The 26,886-nt window shown below is 36.4% G+C and overlaps 1 protein-coding gene across 4 annotated transcripts in view; it reads left to right on the forward strand.

Annotated features, from left to right (window-relative positions):
• The window catches only part of ARID4A (AT-rich interaction domain 4A), a 68,112-nt gene that overhangs the window by 28,748 nt on the left and 12,478 nt on the right, over positions 1-26,886 (forward strand). For 3 of the 4 annotated variants that reach the window (XR_005363313.1, XM_038544824.1, XM_038544825.1), the window contains exons 12-19: positions 11,373-11,445; positions 12,638-12,732; positions 12,883-12,980; positions 13,485-13,716; positions 17,309-17,559; positions 20,000-20,197; positions 24,483-24,567; positions 25,414-25,615. Coding sequence is in view for 3 of the 4 variants with exons in the window: in XM_038544824.1 (XP_038400752.1) it covers positions 11,373-11,445; positions 12,638-12,732; positions 12,883-12,980; positions 13,485-13,716; positions 17,309-17,559; positions 20,000-20,197; positions 24,483-24,567; positions 25,414-25,615 (1,234 nt within the window). In the remaining variant the exon portion in view is untranslated. The remainder of the gene's footprint in view (positions 1-11,372; positions 11,446-12,637; positions 12,733-12,882; positions 12,981-13,484; positions 13,717-17,308; positions 17,560-19,999; positions 20,198-24,482; positions 24,568-25,413; positions 25,616-26,886) is intronic. The other variant, XM_038544826.1, reaches the window with a different exon arrangement.

Below are 26,886 nucleotides of genomic sequence, written 5' to 3' on the forward strand. Positions count from 1 at the left end.
TCCCAGTATTCAGCATTTTCAACATGCCTACCTTCTAAAGTCATCTGATATCTCGGACATTATATATATATATTTTTAACTTATTTCCTAACTAAATGATATAATGACTTCAAATCTATAGGTACATCAAAGATGTCTCTTCATAGCCCCAGATATTTATATTAAACTGCCAACGAGGCTTATTTTGTAAGTACTCAAACTCAGTATATACAAGAACTGTTTTCAGTCCCCCCCCCCCCCCCAAGCTGGTCCTTCCCATGATTGTCCCCAATTTATTTGAATAGAAACATGATCCACTAATTACCCAAACCAGATATATTGCAATCACCTTAACCCTCCCACTCTTGCACCTCTAACCAATGAGACACCAAATCTTTCTTCTGGCTACTTGATGGCTTTCAGGTTTGCTCACTTCCCTCGGTTTCTACTCTCTGCCACTCTAGTCCAAGCCACTATGTTCTCCTTTACCTATAGAAATGCAATAGTAACTTTCCCATGCCCCTGCTGGCCTTCTCCAGTCTATTCTCTGCACTGAATCTAAGCAGATTTTTAAAAATGAGACATCTAAATGTAATTCCTCTTGGAATAAATTGATTTTAGGGCACAAAAGTGGTTGCAGTATTTATTCTTTTATATTTAAATACTTCTGAAATACATTGCATAATGTCACCTCTTTCTAAAAGTAGTATACTAGGCATTACTTTATATTTACTCAAGATTTAATTATTGTATTCTTTCAATACAGTCTTGTCATGGCTTTTATCCTATTAAGATTGTGAATTTTCTCTGTTTCCTTTCCTTTGCAATCTATATATTGTCAGCTGATAGTTTTTACATATGATAACTTTCTGGACAGTTCTTCAGAATTCTACTTGGCTCAGGGCTTTACTGGTACCCTAAGGAGTCATTTTGAGTTATGGATCACCAGAGTTACCAGACTTAATGTTGTGGGGATTTTTTCTTTCCTTTTATTATTTAAGGTTTTAGTTTAAGTTTTCTTTTTTAAACTTGGGTTTTCAGTTGTAATATTTCACTGAGGTGTTATGACAAAATATATCTGTTGTACCAGAGCATGCATCATTAGTAAGATACAGCTTTCATTTTTATTAAAATATTTTATTTATTTATTTATTTATTTATTTATTTATTTATTTATTTATTTATTTATTTATGAGAGACACACAGAGAGAGAGGCAGAGACATAAGCAAAGGGAGAAGAAGGCTCCATGCAGGAAGCCTAATGTGGGACTCGATCCCGGGACTCTGGGATCATGCCCTGAGCCAAAGGCAGACACTCAACTGTTGAGCCACCCAAGCGTCCCTACAGCTTTCATTATATTGCAATTAAAATATTTTGCTTTTGTAGGAGTTAGAAACAGGTAAAGATTCCCACACCGAATATGTTCTCAGCTTCATTTTGGAGACTTAGTGGCTTTTTTTTTTTTTTTTTTATTAGAGAGAGAGAGAGTGCGTGCACAAGCAGGAGCAGAGGGAAAGGGAGAAGCAGGCTCCCCGCTGAGCAGGAAGCCTGCCATGGGGCTGGATCCCAGGACCCCAGGATCATGACCTAAGCTGAAGGCAGATCTTAACTGACTGAGCCACCCAGGCACTCCAGAGACTTAGTGGGTTTTCAAGATTGTTTATTGAATCCTCACAACAGGATTTTTTTTATGAGTGAGGAAATGGAGGTGTAAAAACATTACAAAGTTTTCACAGACTTTTAAATTTTTTTCTCTATATATTTTAAGGTCTATGAAGCAGTGGATGTCAGGTTTTTTTGTTATAGTTTTTTCCTTTTCAACCAGTATGACTGTCCACCAACTAGCACACCAACTAGAGCTTGGCTAATATTAAACCTTCATTAAATAGTTTCTGAATACATGAACAAGTGTGGGCCATGCAGTTATCCTAACATACTACTACTTGAAACAAAGTGTTAGAAGATTTGTTGTAAGGTTCCAGAAAGTTCACTTTGCAAGAAACTACAAGATACATTATCTACCTTCCCTTCATAATACAGGCTTTCTTTTTCTTTCTTTTTTAAAAAATATTTATTTATTCATGAGAAACACAGATTGAGAGAGAGGCAGAGACACAGGCAGAGGCAGAAGCAGGCTCCATGCAGGGAGCCCGACCTGGGACTCTGTCCCAGGTCTCCAGGATCAGGCCTTGGACTGAAAGTGGCGCTAAACCGCTGAGCCCCCCGGGCTGCCCCAGGCTTTCTTTTTTTAAGCAGTGCATTTTGTAGGCAATCTTGTTTCCTTATATAATTTTGTGAATTTATAAATTAACTCTTTTTGGCTTAGGCTAGTTTGGGATACTTTTTTGTCACTTGAAATAAAGGTTCTTTACTGATACTCCTTCTTTGTATCTTGTCCCACTTATTTCAGGTGTCTTCTGATAGGTCTTTTCCCCTCCAACCCATTCTTCATAGACCTCTTCCTAACACATAAAGGGTTACTGCTAGAAACCCCTTAATGGCCTCAGCACCAACAGGATGAAGATTAGGTCTTTTATCATGGCCCTTTATAAGTTTGGCTCTTCATAATTCGACCCACTTTTCTATTCTTCCTGCCATTATTCTCCAGCAGGACATAACTTTTTTTTTTAACAACCTGCTTCTCCATATTCGCACATTTATTAGATTTTGCTCAGAAACCACTTGTTGAGTTGCCAGGTATGTTTTATTGAGTATCACTTTTCTGTTGCTCATTCCTTTTATAGTATCAAATATAGTAGAGAAAAGGAAAGTTTAAAAATCTCAGAAAATGATAAACAATATCTGATATTTAAGGACTCCAACAAGAATGTATATAGAATCCAAGACTTCTACGTAGGAACAAATAGAAGCCCTACCTGAGTTAAGGTTGAATATGACCTATAAATGTTCTATGCATTCACCTTAGCGATAACTTGTTCTCGCATTTATTGCACAGTTGTAAAAACTCAGTGAGGCTACTTAATATGTCTCAAATGTAAAATTTAATGCAATAAAAGCATGAGCAGCTAGTGGTATCACTGCTTGCTTTCACATCATCCTGCAGCCCAGAGGCAGCTTCAGAGTTGCCACTTCTGGTGTGCTTCTTGCAGTGCTTAGTTCCCCAGAGTAGAGTTTTCAATGGTACTGTCATATTATCCCCTCAGCTCCAACAAAATCTGCCTCCTGCAGAGGACTCCAAGTTCAGCCTCTTTGTTTTGGAGTAGGTGGGGTGGGGGATGGAAGATCAGGGATTGTAAGAACTGAAGAGTTGAGAAAACCTGTGATGGAGTACGAGTGGAGCCAGGAATGGAGTGAGAAGGGGAGCCAAAAGAGAGAACCAGAGGAGGGATTGTAGCAGCAGCATGCAGGGTGAATGAAGCTGCTGTTGTCCAAAATAACATTAATTCACAAAAAACAGTGTTTTGGTTCAGATAAATAAGCATGATATACTGGAATATATATATATTTAAGAATGGAAGAAGGTGTTATATAGTCATTAGTAACTTATTAAGGATACCTGTAAGGGTTTATGAGCAATGAGATACCCATCAACAAAGGATGTGTACTTCACATACAGTGCAGTACAGTGCAATGAAACCACAAAGATCATGTTTGGTTACATCCTTTCACATTCTCAAAATGTCGGTTTTTATGGCTCTAATCTGTTATGTGCTGAGAAATTATCCTGACCTACTCAGAATAGTATAAGTGTATAAGTTACATTAGTCTGAGGAGCTTTGTGTAAAGTGCATCATCTTTTACTGACATATTTTGACAGTTTAGACACTTTCTGTATACTTTCTTAATTTGTGTTCTGGAAAGTAGAGTTGCTAGCAAGGTAAGTTAATAGCAATAACAGGGATTATCTTATTTTTTTTTATTTATTTTTATTTATTTATTTATTTTATTTATGATAGTCACAGAGAGAGAGAGAGGCAGAGACACAGGCAGAGGGAGAAGCAGGCTCCATGCACCGGGAGCCCGACGTGGGATTCGATCCCGGGTCTCCAGGATCGCGCCCTGGGCCAAAGGCAGGCGCCAAATCGCTGCGCTACGCAGGGATCCCGGATTATCTTATTTTAAAGATTTTTAAAAATTTATCTTTTTCCTAGTAAAAATGCAGGAAGTCCATTTTTCATTAGAATTCACACTATTGGGCAGCCTGGGTGGCCCAGCGGTTTAGCGCTGCCTTCAGTCCAGGGCGTGATCCTGGAGACCTGGGATCAAGTCCCACGTAGGGCTCCCTACATGGGGCCTGCTTCTCCCTTTGCCTGTGTTTCTGCCTCTCTCTCTCTCTCTCTGTGTCTCTATGAATAAATAAATAAAATCTTAAAAAACAAAAAAGAATTCACACTATTTCTGAATGAATAATCATTTTCTGATTCATGTATTTAGGAAAGAATGAAGTGAATGCTAACAAATGTTTGTGCCACAGCGACCTGTGACTTTAAAACAGCCTTAGCCATTCTTTTTTTTTTTTTTTTAAAGATTGTATTTTTATTTGAGTGTGCACACATGCACACATGAGCATGAATGGGGGAGGAGCAAAGGGAGATGAAGAAGCAGACTCCATGCTGAGCAGGAAACCTGCCATGGGGCTTGATCCCAGGACCTTGGGATCATGACCTGAGCCAAAGACAGATGCTTAACGAACTGAGCCACCCAGGTGCCCCCAACCTCGGCCATTCTTTTCTTTTATCTGACTCCTATTGTATTTATATTATTAATGCTAGCTCTGAAACTCAGTGAATGTGAAGTAATCAAAGAAAATCTCCTGAGTTTATTTTCATGGATATTGTTTTCATTCACATAATAACAGAATATCTAAGCTAAATGCCAGTCCTTGGTGATAAAATTGTAAAATATAGGCATGTCTTTAACCTATCAAGCCCTTACAATGTTTGGGAACCTGCAGGATTATAAACATGAATAACTTAGACTTACACTAAAAAGAATCTTAGCATTTACTCTTTCTTTCTCCTTCTAGAGTAGGGGGTCATCTTTCCATTATCAGAGAGCAAGACTAATTCAAGCATTGAGCCTTCTCCTTGTGGACTATTGTAATAGTTTCTCTTTCCCTTCGAATCCATCAAACTCATTCTTGGCAGAGAGCTTTTAAAAATACAAATCTGATATGATTCCTCTTCAGCTCTCTCAAATTCCAGTTCTCATTCTCTACATATCATTAAAAAGTGCTTTTTAAATCACAGCCTGCCTTTGACAGCCTCATGCTTATGCTGTTTGCTCTAGCTCTTGGGCTCTCCACTCTTCAAGTTTTGAGGCTTTCCCTAATATAACCCCTATTACTCCATCCCCAGTAGAACCACTGATCTCCTTCTGTATTCTTTTATATACTTTGCAACACTTTTAATGTTGTATTACATTGGCTTGTTTTACATTGCTACAACCTCTGCAAGATTCAAAGTGTCAAAAGTAGAAAGTACCATGTCTTCTTACTTTAATCACAGTACTTTTGCATGTCCCTCCCTGACTCATGGTAGCCATCAATAAATGTCTGGACTGAATTTGAAGATAGTTTCCAAAGTCAGAAAATTCATAATTTACTAGGTATATAGATAGAATCACAAATACCTATATAACACTAGATGGTATATATTGATGCTAACTAAAATAAGTTTCATGAAATTATGATCATGTTCATGCTTCTTCCATATCCTTAACCCTGTTCTCCATCCTGACATTTTCCTGGATGCATTTTACTGGATGCAATTATGATGCATAATTCCTTACCACATGCTTGACTGAATGAAGGGAAGGTGGCTTATCAGCGGTCTAGTGGACTTTACCTGCCATTATTATAATCTTCTACTCTAAAACCCTTGATGAGGGCAGCCCCGGTGGCTTAGCAGTTTAGCGCCACCTTCAGCCCAGGGTGTGATCCTGGAGTCCCGGGATCGAGTCCCACATCAGGCTCCCTGCATGGAGCCTGCTTCTCCCTCTGCCTGTGTCTCTGCCTCTGTGTGTGTGTGTGTGTCTTTCTAATAAATAAATAAAATCTTTAAAAATTAAAAATAAAACCCTTGAAGAATGCAATACCTGGTTATTGACCAGGAGAAAGATATTATATGTATGAAAGCACCATGAATAAGGGCGCCTGGCTGGCTCAGTTAGTATAGCATGCAGCTCTTAATTTTAGGATTGTGAATTTGAACCCCACAATGGGCACAGAGAATACATAAATAAATAAATCTTTAAGAGAGAGAGAGAGAGAGAGAGAACTTTGCTTTTAAAAAAGTCTACGAACAGAGAAAGCACACCCTGAGCAAATATGAGCCCCCATACAAAAGCCATAAAGGCAGATTCATCTAGTTGGAGGCATTTGCTAGCATATGCAGTTTTAATCCAAGGTGACTAACAGCACAGCTGTTTGCAAAAAAAAGATTGTGAAGAATTACATATTGTAAGAAATTAAACAATTTTATGTTTCTGCTACCTAGAGGAATCTATACATTCAACGCAATCCCTTATCAAACTACCATCAACTTACTTCACAGAGTTGGAACAAGTAATTCTAAAATTTGTATGGAACCAGAAAAGACGCTGAATAACCAAAGGAATGTTGAAAAGAAAACAAGACTGGTGGCATCAAAATTCTGGACTTCAAGCTGTATTACAAAGCTGTAATCATCAAGACAGTATAGTACTGGCACAAACACAGACACGTGTTATCAATCGAACAGAATAGAGAACCTAGAAAGGGACCCTCAACTCTATAGTCAACTCATCTTCGACAAAGCAGGAAAGAATATCCAATGAGAAAAGACAGTCTCCAACAAATGGTGTTGGGAAAATTGGACAGACACATGCAGAAGAATGAAACTGGACCATTTCCTCACATCATGCACAAAAAGAGACTCAAAATGGATTAAAGACCTAAATGTGAGACAGGAGTCCATCAAAATCCTAGAGAGAACACAGGCAGCAACCTTTGTGACCATGGCCCCAGCAACTTCTTACTAGACTCCTCCCCAAAGGCAAAAATGAACCATTGGGACTTCATCAAGATAAAAAAGCTTTTGCATAACAAAAGAAACAGTCAAAGAACTGAAAGACAACTGACAGAATGGGAGAAGATATTTGCAAATGATATATCAGATAAAGAACCAGTATCCAAAAATCTATAAGAATTTATGAAACTCGGGATCCCTGGGTGGCGCAGCGGTTTAGTGCCTGCCTTTGGCCCAGGGCGCGATCTTGGAGACCCGGGATCAAATCCCACATGTCGGGCTCCCGGTGCATGGAGCCTGCTTCTCCCTCTGCCTATGTCTCTGCCCCTCTCTCTCTCTCTCTCTGTGACTATCATAAAAAAAAATAAAATAAATAAAATAAATAAATAAATAAAAAAGAATTTATGAAACTCAAATAAAAGAACAAAGAACAAATAATCCAGTCAAGAAATGGGCAGAAGACGAGCAGACATTCCTCCAAAGAAGACATACAAATGGCCAACAGACACATGAAAAAATGCTCAACATCACTCAGCATCAGGGAGATACAAATCAAAACCACAACGAGATACCACCTCACACCAGTCAGAATGGCTTAAATTAACACATCAGGAAAGGAAAGATATTAGCAAGGATGTGGAGAAAGGGGAACTATCTTACACTCCTGGTGGGAATGAAAGCTGGTGCAGCCACTGTTGAAAACAGTGAGGTTCCTCAAAAAGTTGAAAATTGAACTACCCTATGACCCAGCAGTTAAACTGCTGGGTATTTATCCCAAAGATACAAATATAGTGATCCGAAGGGGCACCTGCACCCCAATGTTTATAGTAGCAATGTCCACGATAGCCAAACTATGGAAAGAGCCCAGATGTCCATCGATAGATGAATGGATAAAGAAGATGTGGTATACATATACAATGGGCTGCTACTCAGCCATCAGAAAATGGCATCTTGCCTTTTGCAAGGACGTGGATGGAACTAGAGGATATCCTAAGCGAAATAAGAGAAAGACAAATATCATATGATCTCACTCATGTGGAATTTAAAAAACAAAACAGAGGATCATAGGGGAAGGGAGGAAAAAATAAGACAAAATCAGAGAGGGAGACAAACCATAAGAGACTTAATCATGAGAAACAAACAGTTGTTGGAGGGGAGTGATGGGGGAATGGCATAACTGGATGATGGACATTGAGGACATGTGATGTAATGAACACTGGCTATTATATAAGACTGATGAATTACCTCTACTTGTGAAACAAATAATATATGTTAATTGAATTTTATTTATTTTAATTAAATAAAATTCAATTAAAAAGAAATTAAGCAATTTTAATTTTTGTAAAGACTATCAGGTAAATTTAAACTGTGTTTCTAGCCTCATCTTTTTTCTTGTGTAAATTTCTCCTCAAGCAGGTATTTGTTTAATAAGGAGAATTCTTTATTCATTTATGTCTTGTTTTTATACTTGATAACTGCACCTGAACATAGAATTTTATGGCCATAATTTCTCATGGAACTTACTACACTGTTGGACATTACCTAACTTTTATTTTATTTTTGAAAATTTATCTATTTATTTATTGGAGAGAGAGTGAGAGTGCGCAAATGTGTTTGAGCATGGGGCTGGGTGGGGCAGAATGAGGGGAGAGGGAGAGAGAAAATCTCAAGTAGATTCTCCACTGAGTGCAGAGCCCAACAAGGGGCTTGATTCTGGGAATCTGAGATTGTGACCGGAGCCAAAATCAGGAGTTGAATGCTTAACCGGCTGAGCCACCAGGTGCCTGGACATCCACTAACTTTTAAATCAAATGTATTTAAAATACCAACTTTTATGTATTAAAACTATTTTTAGTAAGAATTTATGAAATGTTTGGTACAACTGTAATAAATACCTAATTTGCAGTTGATGGGTTTATTTTGTTTACTTGTTTTTGGAAGAAAATTTGATTTCAAGTCAGTGCCTTTTTTTTATTTATTTATTTATCTATCTATTTATTTATTTATTTATTTTTTTAAGTCAGTGCCTTTTGAAAAAATACTTTTTACATATACTGGATAATGGTCTTATTTGAATTCTGCAAGATCATAAATACTGGAAATGAGGTGTCGGTCTAAGGAGAAAATATTGTGATTATGAGGAACATGAGGGATAAGCAAAGCATAGGCGCAGTCTAGCAGAAGGTGTTTTGGGGTTTTTTTCCCATACTTAGAAGTCTTTAAAAATAATTTTTGGGTTACTGGACTTTTTTTTTTTTTTTTTTTTTTTTTTTTTTTGAGTTAACTCATTGGCAGTTCTAATTACCTTGCAAAGGCAAGGCTTTTTAAATTCACATGGGGAAAAACTGCCATCTTTTTTTTTTTTTTTTAAGGATTTTATTTATTCATGAGACACACACACACAGAGGCAGAGACATAGGCAGAGGGAGAAGCAGGCTTCCTGCAGGGAGGCTGATGTGGGACTCAACCCTGGGACTCCAGGATCACGCCCTGAGCCAAAGGCAGACACTTAACCACTGAGCCACCTAGGCATCCCAAAAAACTGCCATCTTTTGATTGGAACATTTAGTAATGATCCCTATTAACCCTACACTGATTATTCACTCTATATTGCTAAGTTGTGAGGCTTAGAACTTTGACTTAGTTTCTTTACATTTGTTAAAACTCACAGTACTCTAATGCTATTAAATCATTCTGAATGAATGTATTAAAAGATTTTATTCTCTTTGATTGCCTTTTGGTTTTTTTATTATATATTTTAATCAACTTCATGTTCATGGATTCTGGCTGCTATGTTTTAGTGATTAAAATTCTTAAAGAATACATAATTTTAAAGGACCTGTTGCCCTCTAGATGGTGAATACTCAATATTTATTGGCTGGTGGTTGCTTTGCTTTGATTATGGCTTTGAAAGACGAATCTATTTTTTTTTAATGGTTTTTTTTTTAAGATTTTTTTTTTAATATTTATTTATTCATGAGAGATACACACACAGAGAGAGAGAGGCAGAGACACAGGCAGAGGGAGAAGCAGGCTCCATGCAGGGAGCCTGACATGGGATTCGATCCCGGGTCTCCAGGATCACACCCTGGGCTGCAGGCAGCGCTAAACCACTGTGCCACCAGGGCTGCCCTTTGAAAGACAAATCTAATTGTTCTTTTAGAATGTAGAAAAGCAGTACTCTGAAATTATAATAATTTATATGGATGAAAGATATTAGTGTTTTGTTTATTTCTCCATAATTTTGCTAAATTTTAAATAAGAATTTTCCCAAACATTGGTTTATAAGTAGTCTATCAGGGCAGGGAATATTTTATTAAAACCCATAATATATTTAACTGCAGCTAAGACTTTGACATTATAAGAAGAGATCATTAGATTTATATAATTAGTAAAAAGTAACACTTAAATAGGTATTTGTAGGAATAGTTTATTTATTTATTTATTTTTTTTACATGAATGTTTCCATTGTTTCCCTACACCCAGGAACCAATTTGTGGTTATTTATCTAGTTTCCTTCCTTAAATAATTTTCATTTTCTTATTTTCAGGGGTTGCAAAGTCTTATTTACAGAGGCCATGCAAGAAGGGCAAATGAGAAAAGCAGGCTAATGTGATAGAAGAAGGGATGGTGGGCCTGAGACAAAATAAAATTCTATGAATCATTTAAATATATATAAATTTCTTTAAACTGCTGTGTTCTCAAAACAAAAAACTTCTGCCATGTGACTTTGGAACCTCTAGTTTGTCTTCATTCAACAATAACAAATTAGAACATTTGTATGTGGTTATTTTTATTTTTATTTATTTTTTATTTTTTTAAAGACTTTATTCATAGAGGCACAGAGAGAGAGAGGCAGAGACACAGGCAGAGAGAGAAGCAGGCACCACGCAAAGAGCCTGACATGGGACTTGATCTCGGGTCTCCAGTATCACGCCATGGGCTGCAGGCGGCGCTAAACCGCTGCGCCACTGGGGCTGCCCTGTGGGTTATTTTTAAATAATAAATATGTTTGTAATTATTGTGCTTATCTATCAATACATTTGTGTGGGCCACATGGTACTTTGATGTATTTTTTTTTTTTTAAAACTAAACCAAATGAGGTGAAAATGTTCTTACTGGATTCCTGAACCTTTTCCTCATGGCTAGTCTTAATCCCTATGTTGATATTCAAGGGTAGGGTTGGAGTCATAGATGAGTGAAGGGTAAAGATTGTGTATCTTGACAGTTGTATCAAATCAACACTATAAAAAATATGACTTAAAGTCTAGCATTGTAGAGTTTGGAGGAAATTCATATTTTCCAGCTTTGTTAAAAATTCCTTTATGTTGGGTTCATAAAACAACAACAAAATATGAATTAAAAAAGACTATATATCTCACCCTATTCACTGGTCTAAGTATTTATGCATTTTGCCTTTACAGCCTGAGGAAGAACTTGATCCTGAAGAGAGGGACAACTTCCTCCAACAGCTTTATAAGTTTATGGAAGACAGAGGTATGTATTTGATGGTCATTATTTAAAAGCAGTCATTTCTTTTACAACTTTACATTCTAGGTTCATGAATTATTTTTGTTAGAATCATGGGTATATGGATTTGGATTTCAAGTAAAGCCTAAGGATCAGTTAGAGTTGGAATAAGTATTTGGAATTAAAAAACTGTTAATATCTATTTTGAGCAGAAAATACATAGGTTGTATGGGTATAATTATACTTAGTCTACTTGGGACTTCTAAAACCAAAAAATATAATAATATTTCAGTGATGGAAGGTGAACAGTCATAATATAATCCACATACCCATTAGTTATTAATGCTATCTTTGCAGCAAGTAAACTAGCCTGATCCTCGGTCTCAACAAATGAAACAAAATAGACCAATTCTTACCTAAATTGAATAGGGTTTTTAATAGACTTAAATTGAAATACAGCCTTTATAAATTATTCCTTTTGACATTACATTAGTTCTGGAAAATCCTCCAATAAACTGGTCCTAGGCATTCTGTGACTTTGAGACATCATCCTTCAGATTACTGCTAACACTCTTAACATTTGTGTTCAAGCAATGAAAATGAATCCATGCCCTAAATTGTACCCTTTCCATTGTGTATGTTCTTGCCCAGGCTTCTTGAACCAGAAGCATTGTTGGCTGCACCTTGCAGTTGTAAGTCTTAGTTGTACCTAATTCAGTCACAGGTGATTTTATTAGTTGTGAGAGACATGATGAGTCATAGATATAAATCTAAAGACCGGGATCCCTGGGTGGCGCATGGGATCCCTGGGTGGCGCAGGGATCCCTGGGTGGCGCAGCGGTTTGGCGCCTGCCTTTGGCCCAGGGCGCGATCCTGGAGACCCGGGATCGAATCCCACATCGGGCTCCCGGTGCATGGAGCCTGCTTCTCCCTCTGCCTATGTCTCTGCCTCTCTCTCTCTCTCTCTGTGACTATCATAAATAAATAAAAATTAAAAAAATAATAAATAAATAAAAAATAAATCTAAAGACCATCATAGTGCTGTATAAAGAATATAGAGAATATTTTGTGTTGTCTTACATAATTTAAGGTTCTTTAAATATATGCTTCTGATTAATAAAACTTGGGAAATTAGAAATTGGAAAGTTTTGTATCGATAGCCTTGTAATAGCATTTTCCACTTAAATAAAAATATTTATCCTACTTTCATGTTAAAAAGGTACTCCAATCAACAAACCACCTGTGTTGGGCTATAAAGATCTCAATCTCTTCAAACTCTTTAGACTGGTTTATCATCAAGGTGGATGTGACAATGTAAGTATAGATATAATGAAAAGTTAAATTATCTATGTTGCAGTTATATGCACTGTAGGTGATAAACACATTTTCTTAATGAACCTAGAATATTAGTGTAAAGATTATTTCCTTTTGTAAATGTTAACAAATAAAAACTTAATTTTCCAGATTGATAGTGGTGCTGTATGGAAGCAAATTTATATGGACCTTGGCATTCCTATTTTGAATTCAGCTGCTTCCTACAATGTAAAAACTGCTTATAGAAAGTAAGTAGTATAGTTTATTCATCAAAGAATACATATTACAGGAATATTTTCCATTTAATTTGTTAACAATTAAACAAAAACACATCAAGGAACATTTAGTTAGAGAAAGTATATAAAAAGTTTTAGGTTAATAGATATTAGTGACTGAACGTTATTTCATCACACCAAGTCTACTTTATTCCATTTCTCGTGTTGTCTTGATTTCCTTTTCAAAGTCTGGGATGTGGTACGTTAATAGTATGAAACGATGATACATGTTTATAGAGTTATATTACTTATGTTGAATAGCCTTCATATCAAAACTATTATAGCTTTTTCAGGAAGAAATTTTATGATCAGTATTTCTGTTTATAATCCTGTATAAAGCACTGAGAAACTAGTAATAGAAAAAGTACTTTAAAAAAAGTCTCGAGTATTACTTTATAAAAATATGTGTGTTTAATAATATAGTATTTAAGTTAAATGTAAAGACAAAGATTTCTTAAAATGAAACTGTTTGTTTAGGTATCTCTATGGTTTTGAGGAGTACTGCCGTTCTGCAAATATTCAGTTCAGAACTGTCCACCACCATGAACCAAAAGTAAAAGAAGAAAAAAAAGACTTAGAAGAATCAATGGAAGAGGCTTTAAAAGTAGATCAAGAAATGCCTTTAGTGGAAGTGAAGAGTGAACCTGAGGAAAATATTGATTCAAACAGTGAAAGTGAAAGAGAAGAAATAGAATTAAAATCTCCAAGAGTAAGTACTTAATATTAGTTTTACCTGGTTTATTTTAAACATTAAATTTTTATTATGGACATTTTCAGATCCACACAAAAATAAGCCAGTGAACCTAGTTTATTTTCCAGTATTGAGTTGTGCATTAGGCAGACTAGCCTGGCTATTTTTTTCTAGATATAGCACATCTTCTTTCTTCTACCTAAAATACCATTCCTCCTGTTGTTTTCTATTTATGTCTGTTCAGATCATTCTCATCTGTGGTCAGTCTCACATATTTACTTCCTTCAAGTCTTACTAAAAGTCTCCCTTAGTATATAATTCCTTTGTAGAGATTGTCATCCATTGTTTTTGATCATTGTTGAATGATGTCTACATGGTAGGATTTATCAAATTTTAGGAGAAAAAATTTTTTCACACTATCAATGGCATTCATTTACTGTTACATCTTTTTTTTTTTTTAAGTTTTTATGTATTTATTTGAAAGAGAGAGTGAGAGAGAGAGAGAGGGAACAGAGGGGATGGGCAGAAGAAGATGCCCTGCTGAGCAGGGAGCCTGATGCAGAGCTCAATCCTGGGACTCCAGGACCATGACCTGAGCTGAAGGCAGACACTTTGCCAACTGAGTCACCCAGGTGCCCCTGTTACATCTTATTTTTTAGTGAAATCATGTTTAGTCAAAGAAGAAATGAAATTACCTCTTTTAGTTGCTCAGAAACCATTTTTTTAAAACTGTCCATTTTGACCATCATCCAGTAAATGGAATCTTCCAATGAATTTCATGAAACATTCAAATTGGTTTGCTTCATTTCTTTTTAATTTTTAATTTTAAAAAATTGTGGTAAATACACATACTATGTATCCTCTTAACCATTTTTAAGCATCAGTTCTGTGGCATTAACTATATTCCCAGTGTTTTGCACTCATCACCACTGTCCCTTGCCAGTACCTTTTTCATCTTGCAAAACTGAAACTAGCCATTAAACAATAACTCCCCATTCCCCTCTACCCAAGATTGTGGCAAAACCATTCTACTTTGTCTCTTTGAATTTGACTACTCTAGGTACCTCATATATATGGAATCTTACAGCTTTGTCCTTTTTTGACTGGCTTATTTCACTCAGTATAATGTCTCTCAGGTTCATTCCTGTGTATGTGTCACAATTTCCTTCCTTTTTAAAACTGAATATTCCTTCCTAAGACTGATTGTCTCCCATTATATGTATTTTGGACATACTTTCCTGTCATTAAAGATGTTCCTCATCTTTTGTAAATTATCTTCAGAGTACTACATAATATACATATACCATAAATTCACCTTCCTTAAAATTTTCTCCAATTTTTTATGATTACAAAAAGTGCTGTAATAAATATACTTGTAAAAATTCCTCCTCATTGGTCTGAATATAGAGGGAAGACTTCTAAGAATGGGATTTCTAGGGCACCTGGCTGGCTCAGTCAGAAGAGTATGTGACTCTTGATCTCAGGGGTGTGAGTTCAAGCCCCACGTTTTGAGATTACTTAAATAAGTAACTTAAGAAAAAGGTATATAGGTCTAAAGTCTGATAGATAGCAGTTGTTTTCATTCATTTACCTACACGTATTTAAAGAAAAGTTGCTCTGTGCATAGGATATAGAAGTATATAAGACCATCTCTGCCCTCATGGAATTTACATTCTAGTTCTTTGTGAAAAGAAAAATACACTTTTTTTCTAACTTTGAAGTTTATTTTTTTATTTTTTAAAGATTTTATTTACTCGTGAGGGACGGACAGAGAGAAAAAGAGAGAGAGGCAGAGACACAGGCAGAGGGAGAAGCAGGTTCCATGCAGGGAGCCTGATGTGGGACTTGATCCTGGGACTCTGGGATCTCACCCTGAGTGGAAGGCAGACACGCTTAAGCCCTGAGCCACCCAGGGGTCCCTAACTTTCAAGTTTATTTTTTTTATTTTTTTATTTTTTTCAAGTTTAAATAGCACATAGGAACTAGGGAAAACATTTGTTATACTGAAATACTAGTTGTTATTTTAGTACTCTCTAAGTTGTTGGTCCCCCCTTTTTTATTTTTAAAGATTTTATTTATTTACTCATGAGAAACACAGAGAGAGAGAGAGAGAGAGAGAGAGAGAGGCAGAGACACAGGCAGAGGGAGAAGCAGGCTCCATGTAGGGAGCCTGATGCAGGACTCAATCCTGGGACTCCAGGATCATACTCTGGGCCAAAGGCATGCACTAAACCTCTGAGCTACCCAGGGATTTCCCCCCCTCCCTTTTTTAAAGATTTTATTTGTTGGCCCCTTTTCTATCCTCACTTTATTCCAAGTAGAGGGAAACTGCCAGTGTGTAGCGGTGGACCTGAAGGAGAATTTAGGAGAGAATGAAATGGCTCAACAGTTTCACAGTCAGTTGAGCATACAAGAGGCTAAATGAAAGCTTCTGGGGAAGAACAAATTACTACCAGCCCAGTGAGCTCCAAATACTTATTCAAAGAAATCAGCTCACCTGTTGGCCATGGATGCATTTTAGTCCTTTTATTTTTAAAATTTATTTTTATTTTTTTTAGAGAGAGAGCAAGAATGCTGGGGTTGGGAGGTAGGCAGAAGGAAAGGGAGAGAGTATCTCAAGTAGGCTCTACACCCAGTGTAGAACTGGACGTGGGGCTCAGTCTCACAACCCTGAGATCATGACCCGACCTGAAATCAAAAGTCAGACACCCAACCGACTGAGCCACCCATGCACCCCTATTCAGTCCTTTTAAAATGTAGTCACACAGAAATACAGTGATAATGTAAATTTTATCTTAAAAATGGTAGATTAGACATCATAGAACTTTTAAAGAGCCCATAATTTAGGAGGCTGATTTATTTTTAAATTATTGTTAACTTGCATCATTGATACTTAATTATTTTAGAACTTTCAGTGTAGTCAAGAAATATTAAAAGTGTGATAAAATAATGCCAAGTGAAATAAGTCTAACAAAGATAAATACTGTATGATTTCATTATATGTGGAAAATAAAAGCAAACAGAAACATACTCGTGAATAGAAAGGACAAACTGGTGGTTGCCAGAGGGAAAGGGGTGTGGGGATAGACAAAATAAGTAAAAGGGATTAAGAAGCACAGACTAACAGTTATAAAATTAATCATAGGGATGAAAAGTATGGCATAGGGAATATAGTCAATAATATTGTGATAACTGGTGACAGGTGGTATCTACATTTATGGTGAGCACTGCAGAATGTGTATAATTCTCAAATCACTGCGTTGTATACCTGAAGTTAATATAACATAGTATGTCAACTATCTTTCAATTAAAAAATTTATTGTAGTCAAGAAATATTAAAAGTGAGATAAAATAATGTAGTCAACAAAGGAGGAAATTTTTATTTTTTCTGTAGCATGTAGCCAAGGATCATAGTAGACATGGACATAATTAATTTACATGGGTTGAAAGGAAAAGCACGCAGTGGTTGATGGGCTGTCATTGTCACGTCTCAAGACAGAGAAACAGCTAGTCATTGCGAAGGTTTGTGAAGGTTTAAGAAGCATTTTCTGCCTTTCTCCCCCTTTGTTTGTAGTGATAGCCATTTTAAAGCTTTTACCCCTTCTACTAGGGACGAAGGAGACTAGCTCGAGACGCAAATTCTATTAAAAAGGAAATTGAAGAAGAGAAAACGGAAGACAAATTAAAAGACAATGATATTGAAAATAAGGATGTAGTTGATGACTATGAAACTGCAGAGAAAAAAGAAAATGAGCTACTATTGGGAAGAAAAACCACACCAAAGCCGAAGGAGAAGAAAATTAAAAAGCAGGAGGATTCTGATAAAGACTCAGATGAAGAGGAAGAGAAAAGCCAAGAGAGGTACTTTATCTTATATTTGTTCTCCAGAAGCACCTGTCTGGGGTACAGCAGCGCTCTGTTCCTGCTTAGAGATTCAGGTTTGAGGGAATGTTTTCTTATTGGGACTTCCATTCCTCTTGTCTAATGAAGGTGAGACACATTGTGAAGATGATGTGTATCGCCTTTCGGAATTGGAGAATATACTGGTCGCACCATTTTAATAGCACTTGTGCCCTAAACAGTGGCCTCAAAGAAGGCTGCGCCACCCAGTCAAAAGAAAGGTCCTGCAGTTGACAGCAGGGAAGGGAGCTGGAGAAAAATGGAGGAAGTGGACAAGAGGAAACAGCGACAGCAAAAATTCCATTTTAAAAAAGGTACAATGTGGGAAAGCTAACAAACACATGGGTGCACAGTACTAGCCAATGTTTCTGTGTGTTAGCTTGATCTAAGACATTTTTCTTTTTCAAGTTATTGTATTGGAATAAGTGGCATGCACCCCTGATTCTAGCTTGGCAAATACATTCTTGCCCCACATCACACCAATAAATTTCAGTTTTTTTAATGTCCATCCTGTTTGCTGTTGAGTGTTGGTATTTTTTTTTCCATGTATTATACATGTATGGACTGAACTGAATTAAAAATAACCAAAGATGAGGCAGTCCAGCTAAATCAAAGTAATGTCCGACTGTGTTTAGTTGGCCATTTATGTGTTGTCAAATGGATTTACTAATTTTTATATGCTACTAAAAAATGAATTTTAATTCAGCAACAACAGCATAACACATTTTCTTGTAACATAAACTCTTCTCCATAGTTACTTTTCAGTTATTACATTATATGATAAATTTTCTAGAAATCTGAGTTGTTAAGCAAAATTGGGGAAATAGCCTGCTGCATCCAGTTAGTGGCTGATACCCATCTGAAAATTAACCACTGAGAAAATATTTAGAAAATGAGGGATGACTGGTGAGTGGAAGAGGTAATTTTATGTATCAGTACATATAGGTACAAGAGCTGTTCACAATTACATGTGAATTAGATTTGTAAATAAATAAAGTTCTGTAGTGAAATAGGATTAGTATTAGGTAAACTGGGAGGAGATAATTAGAATTGCATATAATGATGCGAGTGTAGTATTTCAAACATTTGGACAATAAATTTTAAGCAAAGGTGAACCACTAAAAAAAAAGTAGGGCTTAATTATAGTTTGAAGTTTTGTTAAAAATAAACATCAAAATATGTGTTATATGTATATAATAAAACAAGTAATATATGAATATAAAATATATGGCTTTAAAAACCTTTATAGTTGATATGTTAATAGAACAGATACTTATTTCAGAGAAAGTTTCACAGACTTGAATATGAAGAACAATATTCCCTTTTATTAATGAATGTATAGAAAAACATAGTCTGTATTCTCATTCTGTAACAGGAATCATGGAAACAGATTTTTTTTTATCTGTCGTGATTTCTGTTTGAAGTAGTTTCTTAGTATTTTGAAATTGCCTTATCAGGATATAATTTGGAAGGAGTCCTTTGAGAAAAAACATTCCCAGGGCAAATGGGGTTGAAAAAGCTTCTTCCTGTTGGTTCCCTAGTGGTCCCCAAATTAATGCCTATGTTTATCAGAGCACAATGTCTCTTCTGAAGCATTTAAAACTCTAGGACACTAGGATGATCTGTGGTGCAAATCTCTTCTGAATCCTTGCAGGGTTAATATAGAATGTTTTGTTTGTAAAAATATGTGAAATATTGTTGGACCTCCCTATGTCAATCTCTTTTATACCTGATTATTTGAAACAAAAGCTATGAGAGAGGAGTAAAAACACATAGAAATCAATACAATCTACACAGAGCTTTGTTCTCCTGGTGCTATCCCACAGTTTCACCAAGTGACCTAATATTCAAATATCTATTGTTTCTTTGTTAGGGTAGAGTGACCTTTAAAATACAAACTAGTTTAAAAGATAGTTACTAAGGTACATAGTCCTTGTCCGTTATTCTGCCCACTAAAATTTAGTTTTGAAGAACCATGCCAAATTGAGCAGAGTAGTAGATTTAAGACAATTTAGTTGCAGAGTACAAACTATCTTTAGATAATTTTCACATAATAAGGTGGCACTTGAGTATGAATCCTAAAGACTTTTTCAAAGCATATGGATCTTTTATCAAAAATGATTAATCTGACTCTGCATCATCATTAAATGTGACTATTGATTGGCCTTGAAGAAATCTAGATTTACTTGTGGTACAGTGCACCTTTACATAACAAATAAATTCCTTAGTAGGTAGTCCATAAAAATCTTCTCCTTCTCCTCCTTCTTCTCCTCCTCCACTGACATGCTATTAAGGTAATACTTAGGTTTTGACTATCCTACATGTTGGTTTCTTTTAGCATATGTTAGTTTATTCTCCATTAAATTATTAGTAGCATTATCAATGTTGTAACTTGCCGCAGGGAAGAAACTGAAAGCAAATGTGACTCTGAAGGGGAGGAAGATGAGGAAGACATGGAACCCTGCCTAACAGGAACCAAAGTGAAAGTAAAATATGGCCGAGGGAAAACGCAGAAAATCTATGAAGCTAGTATTAAAAGCACTGAAATTGATGATGGAGAAGTTTTATACTTGGTACATTACTATGGATGGAATGTCAGGTAAGCAAAAAATGTATTTTCTTACTATTGAAATTTCTTTGTATGGTTCAAACAGATTAGTTTAATGTTGTGGACTAAAGCAAGTGGTATATAGATATTTACAAAGCACGCTTTTTATTTTTTATTTCTTAAGATTTCATTTATTTGAGAAACAGAATGAGTGAGAGACAGAGAGCACACGAACAGGGTCAGAGGGAGAAGCAGGCTCCTCTGCTGAGCAGGGAGCCTGATGTGAGGCTCAATCCCAGGAGCCTGAGATAATGAACTGAGTCAAAGGCAGATGTTTAACCAACTGACACCCCCAAAAGCACACCTTTTTCTGGATTCTCCAACTTTCAACATCCCCACTGCTTTACCAGCTATGTCAGTACTTCTGCCCCACCAAGATCCTATCTATAGTTGAATAGGTTGGATTTATTATTCATTTGCAGCGAATGAGAAAACATAGTATGGGATACCATAGAGCCTCTCAATAAGAAGTCGTTAGCTGAATAATGTGAGTCCAGGGCACTGCCTCTGAGGACAGCAATAGCTCAGGATTTTGTGGAAACAATCTTGCAGAACATGGGCAGAGAGGCAGGCCTGCAGCTCTCAATAGTGCAGGTGGTTTATTACATTTATTCGAAGTCAAGCTTGTATCAAGCATTGTAATAATTCTAAATTGGTTAATTTAAAAATGTTAGAAAAAACTCAGGTTTGGGCTTGGTAGGTGATTTGGGGAAGAGTTTAAGAAGTGGGCTTTGTTCTGGATTAGATATGATCATGAAGTGGTGATAATTCTGTGATTGGTTATCTTAATAAATCTTATCTAGAAGGAGAGGAGACTAGACTTAGGTTAGTGTTGTAATTGGTTAAGAAGCAGCAGTCATTCAAGATAAAAAGGATGTTGGTCATTTTTGTGGCTTGGACAGTGTTCCTTATTTTCCTATAAATGTTTAGACACTATTACCAAGTGGTCTTGGTTTTGTCTTGATCCATCATGGTCATGGAGCAGACTTGTCTGATGTTGATGTTCTGTGAAATTATTGATGTTCAACAGGAGAACAACAGAACCTAGCTATGAGTGCTGGATCAGCTCTGTAGCTAATAGTACTAGGCCAGTTCCTGAATGTCAGGGACTACTTTTCTTTCTCTTTTGGAAAGTCTTGTGTGCTTAATATCTTGCTTGCCCTGTATTTTCTTGGAGCCAGAGTGCTTCAAGGTTTCCCTACATACTGGAAGTGTGCTCTGTTATGTGTCAATTCCCTCACCTCTAAATTGGGGAAGATAAAATACCTACTTTATAGAGATATTGTTAGAAATAGTGCTTAACATATAGAATGCTGAGAATAGTGCCTGGCATGTCGTAAGTGCTCAATAAATGTTGAGTGTTTTCTTTAGTGAAGGAGAGCTGGGTTTCTTTCATTTTGCATCATATTAAGAGTATAGGTTAGTAAATAGCATATAAAACTAACATTTCTCAAACCAGACCCTGTGCCCTTCATACTTATGCCAACACTTGAAACAAACTTTTTTTTTTTTTAAGATTTTATTTATTTATTCATGAGACACACACAGAGAGAGAGAAAGAGAGAGAGAGGCAGAGACACAGGCAGAGGGAGAAGCAGGCTCCATGCAGGGAGGCCAATGTGGGACTCGATCTTGGATCTCCAGGATCAGGCCCTGGGCTGAAGGCAGTGCTAAACCGCTGAGCCACCCAGGCTGCCCAGAAACAAACTTAAAAAAATGTTAAAAAGGAGTTTATTTACTTATTTTAGAGAGACAGAGAGGGAGAGAGAGAGAGAGAGAGCATGAGCAAGGGGAGGGCAGAGGGAGAGAGAATCTCAGGCTGACTCCCTGCTGAGCACAGAGTCTTGATTGGGGAGGGGGGTTCTTGATCTCATGACCCTGAGCCCTGAGATCATGACCTAAGCTGAAATCAAGTGTCAGACATTTAACCTACTGAGCCACCTAGGTGCCCCGAAACAATTGTGATTTTAAAAAATGTTTACCATTGAATGTTTATAGTTGAGATACAATGATATATTGGTTTCAGGCAACATGACATGATTCAATGATTCTATGCAAACTCTTAAATCCATCTCTGAGATCTATGCATGTATGGTTGAATTGGGTGGGACTACTTTGTCAATCCTGAGTCACTGTCTTTATAGTTGCAGCACATGGTACCCTTCATTTTTCCTCTGCTTCTGTTCAGTTCCTCCCCGTCCACTCTTTCTTACCCTCTTTGTGAGTCTGTTCTTCTGTTCTGCTTTATAGAATGCCTCTTCTTTCATCCTTCTTGCTTATCTTTTTAATGTTTTACTATGACTTTTCTCAACAGTCATTTTCTTATATGGTCATGTTCTTCCTAATTGGTTATCTTCCCAACTAGTTACATGTTTTGTGATTTTTCATTTTCCTTCCATACTCTTTAAAACTAGTATAATTCTGGTCTGATTATTGAAACATAGTCACTGTAGTTTCTAGAGAATCCAGTTGGATTTCTAAAACTGAGCAGCATTTGCACTGTGAGGGAAGTCCTGGTATGAGTTGAGAAATACTGGGACCACTCTTGGTTGGCAATATTAATGCTAGAGTACCTACATGGCATACTGTGGTGAGCAGGCCAGTGTGGCCTGGACCATGTGTATGCTAGATTAGACCTATGCTTCTTGGTTGTCTGATAGGTCTTGTGGAATTTTGGAATTGGGCAGTTACTTCTTTTTTAGCATGGACCAGATATATAAATAACCCTCTTATTGCATTTACCAGACTGTACTTGATTTTACTGTATGTCTGTCTTTCTACCACACTGCAAGTTGCTCAGTGAGAACAAGGGCCTTCTTCTTCTCTACATATTTCCTCATACAGTGCACAGCACACTAGCAGGCCCACACTCAGTAAATGTCCAAATGAGTGAATATTTCTAAATAAGGTAATAATGTACAGACACTTAAAAGCCTTGTAAAATGAAAATATTGGGTCAGTACAGGAAGAGATAGTTTTCAAACCGTAGTATGGTCGTGGTCCTGTGTCAACCAAAATGTGGGTATTAGAACTATGTCCTTACTTTGCATGGCACCATGGTAACTGGGTTACAGTCAGGATGTTTTTCATTAACATGGTGCATTTCAAAGTAAAGACTGCCGTTAGTGTTTTTTGCTTAAATGTTCAGATTTTGGATTTTGATTGAGCTCTATAAATACTCATATATTTACATAGTGTAAGAACTGATCTTTAGTTCTAGAAAGTTTAATTTCTTATTTACTCCTGATTAGTAACTTGATTATGTTGAAATTTAAAAGTGATGTTAGGGGATCCCTGGGTGGTTCAGCGGTTTGGCTCCTGCCTTTGGCCCAGGGCGTGGTCCTGGAGTCCTGGGATCGAGTCCCACATCAGGCTCCTTGCATGGCATCTGCTTCTCCCTCTGCCTGTGTCTCTCCCTCACACACACACACTCTCTCTCTCTCTCTCTCTCTCTGTCATGAATAAATAAATAAAATCTTTAAAAAAAATAAGTGATGTTAATATTTTGAAGAAGTTGTAGGGGAAATGAGTTTTCAATTTGAGATAAACAGAATAAACTTAGATAAAGGAAATATTTCTAAAAAATTTCAGAGTTTTAGAGGTGACATATTTCAGAATAAAATTTTATTAGAAATACTGGAGGCTATAGAATTCTGGGAGGAAAACAGAGTTGAAAAGGACTTTATAAACCTGGAGGGTGCCTGGGTAGCTTGGTCTGTTGGGTGTCTGCCTTCGGCTCAGGTCATGATCAAGAGTCCTGCGATCGAGTCCCACTTCCAGCTTCCTGCTCAGCAGCGAGTCTGCTTCTCCCTCTGCCCCTACCTCTGCTTATGCACGTGTGTGCTCTCTCTCTTGCTCTGTCTCTCTCTAAGTAAAATCTTTAAGAAAAAGTAAACCTGGAACTGATCGCATTACAAATACAAATTCACCTTTTGCATTATTTGGTCAGTAGAGTGACAGTGTAACATAAGTATATTTCATTAAGCTCAGATCTGTGGAAAACAAAAGCAGTTCAGTCTTGAATCTGCATAGAGTTTGCTTACCTAGCTCTTCCTCTTACCTCATTTACCCTAAGAAATTCTTTTGCCTTCTTCTGTTGATGGCAGGTATATAAAGCACCTAGTACAAATTGAGACATATTACCAGCAAACCAACTCCTATGCTCTTCGCATTTCTGCCAACACTAGAACCAAACTCTTTAGTTTTCTCACTGTTATTTTATTTGGTGTGTACATTTCAAATAAGGTATTGTGAAGTTTTAATTTTTTTCTTCAAGGTATGATGAATGGGTGAAGGCTGACAGGATAATCTGGCCTTTGGACAAAGGTGGACCAAAGAAAAAACAGAAGAAAAAAGCAAAAGTATGTATTTGCAATCATACCCTTTATGATAAGTATAGGTATTATTTATATTGTACTGCTTTTTTATAAATCCTTTTTTTCTTATTGTAATAATCATCCTGATTCTTTTAAAGTAGTTGTGATTTTCTCTTATAACCCAGAAGCTAAAAAAGTAAAAAATGTAAACACATTATCATACTGTTTTAGGAAAGTTAAAAACCAGGGACCCCTTAGGATATAGACTTTAAACTCAAACAGGGGCTATACAGAAAAAGGGTAAAGCAGGGTTGATAGTGACAAAAAAGAGGATACATTCCTGATCAAGAGAGGGTGGAAGTCCCCACTCTCCAAGAGAGGGTGGAAGTCACCACTCTCCTGTGGGATGCCGGAATTTAGGATTTTTTAAGTCAACTCTCTGGAAAGCTAATACTAGATTTTAAAACACATACCTGCTGGCTAGTTCTCATCCACATCCTCGATTTTCAGCTTTTGCTATAGAGATTTCACCTAGTGTTTTGTCTGTTTCATAGTAGGTATCTTTCTTTTCCTCAGGGAGTAGTATGGAACAAGGGGGAGTGCTGAGTAGTTGTTCATCTCTCTAATGCATGGACTCTGGCTTTCACAATGTAATTGCAGTATTATAAGCTATAAACTCTCATATTCATATAAATACAAACTATGTTAGAAAACTACTTGCTTTTTAAAAAAAAAGAAAACTACTTGCTTTTAATGTTTCTATAAGCACAAATTAAGAGTTGACATATAAAATATATAATCTTTTTGAGTTACGGTTCTCCTTGTTGAAATAGAATGTTCATTTTTTCTAAAGCACTGGCCCATCTTATACATTTTGTTGTTGTTACCCAGAATAAAGAAGACAGTGAAAAGGATGAAAAGAGGGATGAGGAGAGGCAGAAGTCAAAACGAGGACGGCCTCCTTTAAAATCTACACTTTCATCAAACATGCCATATGGTTTGTCTAAGCCTCCAAACACTGAAGGAAAATCAGGTACCAGAAGTGCTCGCAGCAATATGCCAGACAGCTCACCTCTGTCAAATGGAATGGAAGGTGCTCAATTTTGAGGATCGTTGGTTTTTTAAAAATCAATAATAAAATTAATAAAACTTGTGTGAGAGATTCATAGTCAGGTTTTTAATTTCATATAATTTAAACTACAAAATTGGATTTGAAGAAAGTACTTTAGTATATCATGTTTACTTAAAATTTAGTGATGTTTTACTTTCATTTGGGAATACTTTTCTTATCAGTATTATAAAAATACTCTGTTTTAAAAGATGGGTTGACAAGTCATACATCCTACTGTGTGCTACACTGTCCTTCAAAGCATACACCAGCGTCTCCTGTAATTCAATGCTGTTCACATAGGATATTTCAACAAAGCTGAGACCAAAGTGTTCAAAAAGCACAAACTAATGTGGTATAGGCATGTTTTGTGATGAGTACAGGTGAACATATTCTATTTTGCTTTTAACTTTTTTCCCACTCTTTACCTTTGTATGTTTTTCCATGTAATTTAAAATATTAAATTGTTGTCTTATATAAAATTAGCCCTCCCTTCCGACAAAAGCTATTCTGAACTACAGAATTGTTGTTTGTTTGGGAGTTAGAAAATGGCATGCTCCTTCCTCATTACTGCCATCTGCTGGAAAGTTGTCTTAATACACAAATGCAAGATGTCCAAGTGAAAGGGGTCTTTAGATAGCATGCACAAGGTACAAGTATATACATAGTATATACAAAATGTACAAGTATATACATAGTATATACAAAACTATACATAGCAGTCTTAGTCTTGCTCAAGTACCAGATAAAAGTTTTATTTTAATATGAGAACAAATGGATTTTAATATGTTTTCCTATGGAACAAATTTTGTATATGATAAAATCACAAAACCATACTACAACTTTTCACCAAAAAAATACATTTAAATTTGTCGTTTTGAACTTGTTTACAATGTGAGCACCACATGGGCAGAATTTTTATATTTTATAACTTCTATACAATCTTACAGCCCTACTTTAGTATTTGAAAAATTCTTTAACTTAAAGAGAATGATTTCTTTTCTAAGAAGGTAGCTTGCCTATAATTTTATGTCTTTTAATCAGAAGAACATTTAAAGTTTTGGGATTTCAAAATGCTCATTTTGTACATCTTTTCAGAATTATTTCAAATAGAACGTCATATTCCTTTCTAGGGACACAAAATGCCCATCACATTTATTAATCAGTACCTGTTAGATCAAAGCACTTAATATATTAACTTAATATCTCAGTATTAGTCCTTTGATTTTTCTTTTAGATTTATTTATTTTAGAGTG

This window comes from Canis lupus, chromosome 8 (genome assembly GCF_011100685.1).
Source record: "Canis lupus familiaris isolate Mischka breed German Shepherd chromosome 8, alternate assembly UU_Cfam_GSD_1.0, whole genome shotgun sequence".
Lineage (NCBI taxonomy): Eukaryota > Metazoa > Chordata > Mammalia > Carnivora > Canidae > Canis > Canis lupus.